Raw genomic sequence first — 9928 nt, 5'->3', positions numbered from 1 at the left:
TAAGTGTCAAAGGCTTTTATTGACAATTACATGAAGTTGATGCAAAGAGTCAATATTTGCAGTGTTGACCCTTCTTTTTCAGGACCTCTGTAATCCGCCCTGGCATGCTGTCAATTAACTTCTGGGCCACATCCTGACTGATGGCAGCCCATTCTTGCATAATCAATGCTTGGAGTTTGTCAGAATTTGTGGGTTTTTGTTTGTCCATCCGCCTCTTGAGGATTGACCACAAGTTCTCAATGGGATTAAGGTCTGGGGAGTTTCCTGGCCATGGAACCAAAATATCGATGTTTTGTTCCCCGAGCCACTTAGTTATCACTTTTGCCTCATGACAAGGTGCTCCATCATGCTGGAAAAGGCATTGTTCGTCACCGAGAAGTTGCTCTCGGAGGATGTGTTGGTAACATTCTTTATTCATGGCTGTGTTCTTAGGCAAAATTGTGAGTGAGCCCACTCCCTTGGCTGAGAAGCAACCCCACACATGAATGGTCTCAGGATGCTTTACTATTGGCATGACACAGGACTGATGGTAGCGCTCACCTTGTCTTCTCCGTACAAGCTTTTTTCCGGATGCCCCAAACAATCGGAAAGGGGATTCATCAGAGAAAATGACACTACCCCAGTCCTCAGCAGTCCAATCCCTGTACCTTTTGCAGAATATCAGTCTGTCCCTGATGTTTTTCCTGGAGAGAAATGGCTTCTTTGCTGCCCTTCTTGAAACCAGGCCATCCTCCAAAAGTATTTGCCTCACTGTACGTGCAGATGCACTCACACCTGCCTGCTGCCATTCCTGAGCAAGCTCTGTACTGGTGGTGCCCCGATACCGCAGCTGAATCAACATTAGGAGACGGTCCTGGCGCTTGCTGGACTTTCTTGGGCGCCCTGAAGCCTTCTTCACAACAATTGAACTGCTCTCCTTGAAGTTCTTGATGTTCCGATAAATGGTTGATTTAGGTACAATTTAGGTACAAAGTATATTTTTGATTCTTCAAAGTAGCCACCCTTTGCCTTAAAGACTGCTTTGCACACTCTTGGCATTCTCTCAACCAGCTTCATGAGGAATGACAGAGTGATTCATTCCTCATGAAGCTGGTTGAGAGAATGCCAACAGTTTTGAAGGATTCCTATATATGCTGAGCACTTGTTGGCTGATTTTCCTTCACTCTGCGGTCCAGATCATCCCAAACCATCTTAATTAGGTTGAGGTTGGATGATTGTAGAGGCCCGGTCATCTGATGCAGCACTCCATCACTCTTCTTATTGGTCAAATAGCCCTGATACAAACTGGAGGTGTGTTGGGTCATTGTCCTGTTGAAAAACAAATGATTGTCCAACTAAGCACAAACCAGATGGGATGGTGTATCGCTGCAGAATGATGTGGTAGCCATGCTGGTTAAGTGTACCTTGAATTCTAAATAAATTACTGACAGTGTCGCCAGGAAAGCACCCCCACACCTCCTCCTCCTCCTCCTCCTCCATGCTTCATGTTGGGAAGCACACATAGGGAGATCATCTGTTCACCAACTGTGTCTCACAAAGACACGGCGGTTGGAACCAAACATCTTAAATGTGGACTCATCAGACCAAAGGACAAATTTCCAACGGTCTAATGTCCATTGCTCGTGTTTCTTTTCCCAAGCAAGTCTCCTCTTCTTATTGGTGTCCTTTAGTAGTGGTTTCTTTGTAGCAATTCGACCATGAAGGCCTGATTCACGCAGTCTCCTCTGAACTGTTTACGTTAAGATTTGTCTGTTAGTTGAACTCTCCAAAGCATGTATTTGGGCGGCAATCTGAGGTGCAGTTAACTCTAATGAACTTATCCTCTGCAGCAAAGGTAACTCTGGGTCTTCCTTTCCTGTGGGGGTCCTGATGTGAGCCAGTTTCATCATAGCGCTTGATAGTTTTTGCGACTGCACCTGCAGAAACTTTCATAGTTCTTGACATTTTCCGGATTGACTGACCATGTCTTAAAGTAATGATGGACTGTCGTTTCTCTTTGCTTATTTGAGCTGTTCTTGCCATAATATGGACTTGGTCTTTTACCAAATAGAGCTATGTTTTGTATACCATCCCTACCTTAACACAACTGGAACCCAAAAGAGTTCTCCTATGGGGACAGCTGAAGAACCCATTTGGAATCCTGTTTTCTAAGAGACTACCCTGCATGTGTCACAGGTGTAACCAAGGTCCTATAATGAGTGACATAATCCTCGCCTCGTCCATGGAGGCTCCACTGTTGATCCTGGCAACGGCTCAAAGGTTCTGAGCACGGTCGCTAGGCAACGGTCCAGGGTGGAGAGGGGCCACGGGAATAGAGGATCATGAAAAAGAGAGTCCCTCATGACATCAGACTGTACTGGGGCAGGGAGAGGAGACGCAGACAGACACAGGAGGGTAGAGTGACGGATCCTAGAGAAGGAGAAAGAGAGCGAGAGAGAAATGAAGTGAAAGTTGAGAAAGAAGAGGAATAAATTACATTTTTCATGTATCATGTTCTCTCCTCTAGGTGAGTATATATATTCATGATAACACAACTTATTGCACCTTAATGTTTAATCATGTACCATGTTATACCTGCAGCACTGCTCCACAGGTGTCAGGATAGAGGGTTCATCTGTAGAGTGACGTCCAAACCTGTAGTCAGCACACACACAGTGTCAATGTTACAATCAACTAACGTTAGTTAAACCTGTAGTCAGCACACAGACCGTGTAAATGTTACAATCAACTAACGTTAGTTAAACCTGTAGTCAGCACACAGACCGTGTAAATGTTACAATCAACTAACGTTAGTTAAACCTGTAGTCAGCACACAGACCGTGTAAATGTTACAATCAACTAACGTTAGTTAAACATGTAGTCAGCACACAGACAGTTGATTGTAATATTAAGACTAACGTTCGTTAGCTAGCATTCGAGGGCTGACTGTTCTCAATGATTTGTGCAGAGTAAAAATAAAATGTTGGTAATTTGTGTAGCCTTACTACTGCAGTATGCTACTGCTTGTCCATGTGCTAGCTAACAACAAGAAACCCAGACGAGAGAAACGTGAAAGCATTCAGGCAGCAGAGATGAGCTTGTCATTAGCTAGCTAACGTTTGCTTTATAGCTACAATATAGCTTTGTTTGTTATTTTGAAATTGCATCTTTATTGTTTATTTATTGTATACAAGTTATATACATAGACAGAAGGGTGTTAGTTATAAATACAGTATATTTGGCTGTAGTTTAGTTTAGAAGAAAGACTTACGCAGGGGTGTAAAGTACTTAAGTAAAAATACTTTAAAGTACTACTTTAGTAGTTTTTGGGTGTATCTGTACTTTACTATGTATATATTTGACAGCTTTCACTTCACTACATCCCACAAGAAAATAATGTAATTTTCCCTAAAGCCCAAAAGTCCTAATTACATTTTGAATTCTTAGCAGGACCGAAAAAAGTTAAATGCGCACTTATCAAGAGAACATCCCTGGTCATCCCTACTGACTCTGCTCTGGCAGACTCAATAAACAGAACTTATTTGTTTGTAAATGCTGTCTGACTATCCGGCTATCCGTACATTTGAAAAAACAAGAAAATTGTGCCGTCTGGTTTGCTTAGTATAAGGACATTTTAATTATTCATACTTATATTTGAACAATTACCTCAACGTTGTATCTTTCCATAATTCCTCTCCGTGTAAATAGATTCCCACTAATATGAACTAATTGGCGGACAAGGACAATGTTGTTCGAGAACCAGATACTCCCTCGCGAGAGAGAAGCCTGTTGAGATACTCCCTCTTTGCGCATGTGTTCCAAGTGGCTGTCAGGTAAAAGTAGACGATATCAGACAACAGGATCCTAAGGGAAAGGGGGTGTTGAACGTTTTCTTCACTTTTATAGATCACGTCAAATGTTATCCAGGAACTTTCTGAAGTAATATTAGGCTACATGAGACGTTTATTTGTTCTAACTTATTTAAGTTTTGATATTTAAATAGATGTTCGATTGCTCTGGTCTAGGGGCGCATCAGTCGTAGCCTTGAGAATCGGATTTTTTTCTCAGCAACTCCCTAGTCATTATCTGAACACTACAACAAAGTAGTTCAACTGTACCCTACAACATGTCATGCCATACAAATAAACAATAGCTTCCACAATGGATCGGGTAAGTCTATATACCTGCTGTGTTGTACAAAAGGTCTAGGCCTAGTTTTCATCATCTTGGATCCTCCACATTCATGTGTTGGGTTTAAACGGCTGGACAAAAAAACATGACAGAAAAACTTGTTGGGATTTTTTTCTTCAACAAAGTAGCCTACTACTACTACTATATCATGTTTAGGAATCTGTGACTGACCTAATTATCTCTCCTCCCTCCCAAAGTGTTCACATTCCTTCGCTGATTTCGAACACATTATCCATTATTTGACCAGATACTCAAGTGGCCGCTCTAACAAAGAAAATAAATGTCTTTAAAAATGGAAGGAAATCGGAAAAAGGCAAGATCAGGTGGGAACATTATAGCCAACGAGAGGGCAGATATGCGTGTTGCCACAGAGTCTAACTTCTATTTAGCATTTAAATTTATGTAGGATTAGGCATAACGCTAGAAGTGTTGTTAAGGTTAGGGTTAAAATCACATGTTAATAAGGACAATGGTAGAAATGGGCGTGGTTTATGGCTTTGTTTGCGGTAACTAGTGACAAGTCACTACTACCATATAAAGTGTCCTATTTTTATCAATACACTCTTAACAACCTAATCGTTACGAATTTTATATTCGATCAAATAAAACAGAAGACAGATTTTGGGCCCAGTTATCCCTCTCGCTTCACCTCTTCATCGCTGTTTGAAAGGAAATTACTGGTATGAGATATATGGTGGAAACTAGCCCATGCCTCCATCAGTCAATGCTCTTCGATGAGTGGGAAGTAGTGAACGATTCAGCATTTGAGGAAAAATGAGATATCCTAGGGATGCACCCAAAATCAGAGGTTTGGAATAAATTAATAAAATATTTGGTTTAATGTTAATCAATGTAGAATACTTATTGTGGCCAACAGGACAAAGCTAGCCCGTCCCCCTTCACCCCTCTGGAGTCCCCAGGTCGAATGTCTCCCTGTACATTACTGCTGGGTCTGGTCGACTGCAGAAAAACACCGGGGCAGAGTGGAACTGAGACAGGAGAAGAGGAACATGGAGATGTCATTTCATTACGTAAGAACCATGGTGTGTGGATGAGACTACAGTCTGCTTCAGTAACGAATTATTGATTTAAGCATATATTGATTAAAATATCTGGTCGATTTTAAGAAGTGTAACTTGGTAAAAAAAGAACAACGTTTGATTTCACATCATTTTAACATTCTGTCATAAAGAGCAAGTGCTCAACTAAATAAAAAACAAGTTTCTCATCTCAAGAGGTTACATAGAAATAAATACTATAGTAAGTGCCAAATAAAGTAACCAGGTTCACTTAACAGGGGACGACTGAAAACAACAAAACCACCAGATTACATGGCTAAAATAGTCCTTTAAATCAGCCATGAATCTGCTTGTGACAGGGGGAATGGAAGCTAGTATTGTGCAACAGGAAGTAGTAATTGAATGCAGTCTTCACATAAAAAGTTATTGTTAAAACATCTCTATCATGTCTGTGTCTGGATAGAAGGGTTGACTTCCTCAGTTCTCCACCACAAAACAGCAGTACATTGATAAAGAGTAGAACCAGCTCACCTGCTTTTACTCTGTGATTTGACTATTAGATGTTCAATGTTTCTTTTGCAAAAAAAATAAATATATATCTATAATTCTCCCCAAATTTTTTTTAAAGAATAGTTTAACCATATTAAAAAGAGAGTTCAGTTCATGTAACAGGGTAGACCTTAAAATGAGGGACAGACGTAAATTAATCACTAATCACATGAAATATATCATGTTCAGAAATGTCTGTCAAAGTAACCAAATAACTAGTGCTTTACATGCACACTAATCATTTCCTATTAAACTGATTATGGCAGTAGGCTGAGTATGTCATTAGTCATGTAAACATCTTACTCTGCTGATCTTAATTGGTGTAAGGTCATAACCGAAGTAAGGATACACCTTTAAAAACACCTGGTTTTCTGAGAATTCTTTAGAATGATTAGGACATGTAAACACTTTAATCAGAGTTATAGAGGTGTATTTAATCTGTGTATGTGCTAACACAAGCAGCGCCAGCTAACATCTTTTGCTCGAGTGCAGTGAGTTCAGGAAAAACTGAAAGTATGCAGCTTTTTTTATCTGAACTCAATCAAATATGCTTAAAATAACATGTTCGCTGTTGTAGAAAGTTTATTTTGATCGCCTATTTTTTGCATTTATCAAAGTCTAGCATGATTTCAGCCGTGTCCATATAAACAGGTTTATGAGGGAAATTGTTCTACTTTCCAAGCTTGTCAATGTTTAAATCAAACTCCTAAACTAATTGACTTCACAATAGTCATATTATTATGCGCTTGTAACCGTACTCAATGATGGTAAACCTACGAGTAATTATTGTATTAGGTGGGTTCAAATCTTTCTAGAAGTTTTGACGGAGGGACCTGTCAAAATGCTGAATTGTGTCACTTTAGCAAGTGTTTATTCATATAAAAAATCAAATTAATTAAATACTCCATCCATGTGCTTCTACACCTGCATTGCTTGCTGTTTGGAGTTTTAGGCTGGGTTTCTGTACAGCACTTTGAGATATCAGCTGATGTACGAAGGGCTATATAAATACATTTGATTTGATGTGTTCTGTATTAAATGGCACTTTATTTCATATAACAGAGATTTAAAATGGAATATTGGTGCACAATTATTACTGGAAAAATATCAGAAGGAAGCAAAAGGCATTCATTTAATGGAAATACCGATCTGTTTATGGACCCATATTTGCAGAACTTAATGATTTAATGTCTTTGTTTCACAGGGGACATCCCTCATCGTTGCTCTCTCAGTGGGAGGGGCTTATCATCTGGGGCACCTCGACAACATCATGATGCTGACGAGAAAGAGCAGAGTCCCTCCAGATCAGAAGACCTCAAGAAACACCAGCAGAGATGTATAGGGAAGAAACCTCACCACTGCTGCTTTGACTGTGGGAAGAGTTTTGCTAAACAGAAGGAATTGATCATTCATGAGCGGATTCACACCGGTGAGAAACTGTACCACTGCTCTCAGTGTGGGAAGAGTTTAGCTGATTCTAAAACCTTAAATTCTCATCAGAAAATTCATACAGGTGAGATACCGTACCCCTGCTTTGATTGTGGGAAATACCTCAATCAATCAGGAGCCCAGACAACACACAAACACGTATACTCAAGAGAGAAACCTTATCGCTGTGATCAGTGTGGGAAGTGCTTTAGTCGATCAGGAGACCTGACTAGACACCAACGTATACACACAGGAGAGAAGTCTTATACCTGTGATCAGTGTGGGAAGAGCTTTAATAAATCAGGACACCTGACTATACACGAACGCATACACACAGGAGAGAAGCCTTATAGCTGTGATCAGTGTGGGAAGGGCTTCAGTCGATCAGGAGACCTGACTAGACACCAACGCATACACACAGGAGAGAAGCCTTATCGCTGTGATCAGTGTGGGAAGAGCTTCAATAATTCAGGACAACTGACTACACACCAACGCATACACACAGGAGAGAAGCCTTATAGCTGTGATCAGTGTGGGAAGAGCTTCATTCGATCAGGAGACCTGACTACACACAAACGCCTACACACAGGAGAGAAGCCTTACAGCTGTGATCAGTGTGGGAAGAGCTTCAATCAGTCAGGACACCTGACTTTACACCAACGCATACACACAGGAGAGAAGCCTTATAGCTGTGATCAGTGTGGGAAGAGCTTTGCTCGAGATTTCACTCTGACTACACATCAGCGAACACACAGAGGAGAGAAGCCTTATAGCTGTGATCAGTGTGGGAAGAGCTTTGCTCGAGATTCCACCCTGACGACACACCAACGCATACACACAGGAGAGAAGCCTTATAGCTGTGATCAGTGTGGGAAGAGCTTCAATCATTCAGGATCCCTGATTATACACCAACGCATACACACAGGAGAGAAGCCTTATAGCTGTGATCAGTGTGGGAAAAGCTTCAATCATTCAGGATCCCTGACTGAACACCAACGCGTACACACAGGAGAGAAGCCTTATAGCTGTGATCAGTGTGGGAAAAGCTTCAATCATTCAGGATCGCTGACTACACACAAACGCATACACACAGGAGAGAAGCCTTATAGCTGTCATCAGTGTGGGAAGAGCTTCAATCAATCCGGCGACCTGACTACACACCAACGCCTACACACAGGAGAGAAGCCATATAGCTGTGATCAGTGTGGGAAGAGCTTCAATCAGTCAGGACACCTGACCACACACCAACGCATACACACAGGAGAGAAGCCTTATAGCTGTGATCAGTGTGGGAAGAGCTTCATTCAATCAGTAGAGCTGACTAGACACCAGCGAATACACACTGGAGAGAAATCTTACTCCTGTCTTTGTGGAAAGTGGTTTGCTCATTCAGGGTCACTGATAAAACACCAGGAAGTACAAACATGTCGTCTTTCATCTCCCTTCTCTCTGGCACCGGTTCCAGATCCCTAAATACAGTTTCAATAGAAAACATCTTGTGAAGAGTCATCCATCTCCCATTCGCTAACAGTTTACTAAGTCTGATTACCATGGTAACCTGTGTAGCATGATATGCAGCTCTGGATCCATATTTCTCAAGCGTCTTGAAGTAGGAGTCCTGTGTGTGTCGTGGGGTGTTCATAGCTGTATCTATTTCATTAACTCCTACTATCCATTAAAAAATGTAGAATAATGTTTAAAAAATGGTAGGTGCATATTCATGTGTGATGGAAATGTTGTCTGAAGAGAGAGCCTTGAATTGTACATCATGTCTCATACAAACATTGGTTCCTGTAGGTGATGGGTAGAGATATGAGGGGGACAAGGTCATGACCCCCTCAGACCCTTTGGCAGAATGCCCAGAATATGTTCTATAAGTTAAGATAGGAGACGGTTCCAGTCACATGCAGGATCCAAACGTTAATGATGAACAATGTAAATCATGCAAATATAACTTGTCTGTGTTAGCAGTGTATAAGAGAACTAACGGGACTGCCCCGAAAGAGCTCCTGACCGACGTGTACTATGGTGCATTAAGTTTGTTGGAATCTCTCCAGCTTGCTGATAATAAAGAATGATTCATTTCAGTTTGACTTTGAGGCTTTGGTGGTAATTTCCATGACACGTATTCAATACAAAAACAAATTATGTGAAGGAGATGTGTCGCGCTGCATGAGGCACTGACTGATACTGAGGCACTGACTGGCACTGATACTGACTACCTTTTTTTAAGGGATCTATGACCAACAGATCTGTAATCCCAGTCATGTGAAATCCATAGATTAGGGTCTAATTCATTTAGAACAGTTTACTGATTTGTTTATATGAACTGTAACTCAGTAAAATCTAACAAATTGTTGCATGTTGTGTTTCTATTGTTCAGTGTAATAATTATAGAAGAAACTGATTGAATAAATGAATGGGCCTCCTACTGTTTTAGGTGTTTTGGGTCAGAACTCTTTCAATGTGACTTACACCCATCAGAGTATCTGTGCCCTGGAACAACTTACTGTCACAGATAATATATAATATCTACAGGTAATATATAATATATACAGGTAATATATAATATCTACAGGTAATATATACAGGTAATATATCATATCTACAGGTAATATATAATATATATAGGTAATATATAATATCTACAGGTAATATATAATATATACTGGTAATATCTACAGGTAATATATAATATCAAATTATAATAATTCATTAGAATCATTCAGAGCTGCAGGTGAAGGTGTCTTCCTCCACAGAGG

General features: G+C 40.6%; 1 protein-coding gene and 1 long non-coding RNA gene across 5 annotated transcripts; one reads left to right on the top strand and one right to left on the bottom strand.

Moving 5' to 3' along the window:
* On the bottom strand, nt 1-4019 carry LOC118938194 (uncharacterized). Its single transcript, XR_016485706.1, has 3 exons — nt 3646-4019; nt 2575-2634; nt 1-2409 (listed from the first exon to the last, which is right to left on the bottom strand). It is a non-coding gene; the product is annotated as an uncharacterized LOC118938194 (long non-coding RNA).
* On the top strand, nt 4004-9259 carry LOC110495076 (uncharacterized). 4 transcript variants are annotated; one of them, XM_090195451.1, is made up of 3 exons: nt 4004-4149; nt 5048-5201; nt 6943-9259. In XM_090195451.1, the coding sequence occupies exons 1-3, from the start codon at nt 4141-4143 to the stop codon at nt 8637-8639; spliced, it is 1860 nt and encodes a 619-aa protein (XP_090051577.1). In that variant the 5' UTR covers nt 4004-4140; the 3' UTR covers nt 8640-9259. The 4 variants fall into 4 exon arrangements, with proteins under 4 accessions (XP_090051577.1, XP_036796058.2, XP_090051579.1 ...); XM_036940163.2 differs by having other exon boundaries at nt 5048-5213; XM_090195453.1 differs by having other exon boundaries at nt 4059-4149; nt 5091-5201.
* Nucleotides 9260-9928: the final 669 nt, after the last annotated feature.

The sequence above is a fragment of the Oncorhynchus mykiss genome, chromosome 13 (assembly GCF_057628025.1).
Source record: "Oncorhynchus mykiss isolate SJ-2025 chromosome 13, ASM5762802v1, whole genome shotgun sequence".
Taxonomy (NCBI): domain Eukaryota; kingdom Metazoa; phylum Chordata; class Actinopteri; order Salmoniformes; family Salmonidae; genus Oncorhynchus; species Oncorhynchus mykiss.
Note: the sequence above shows the minus strand (reverse complement) of the source record. Positions and strands in the feature narration are given on the sequence as shown.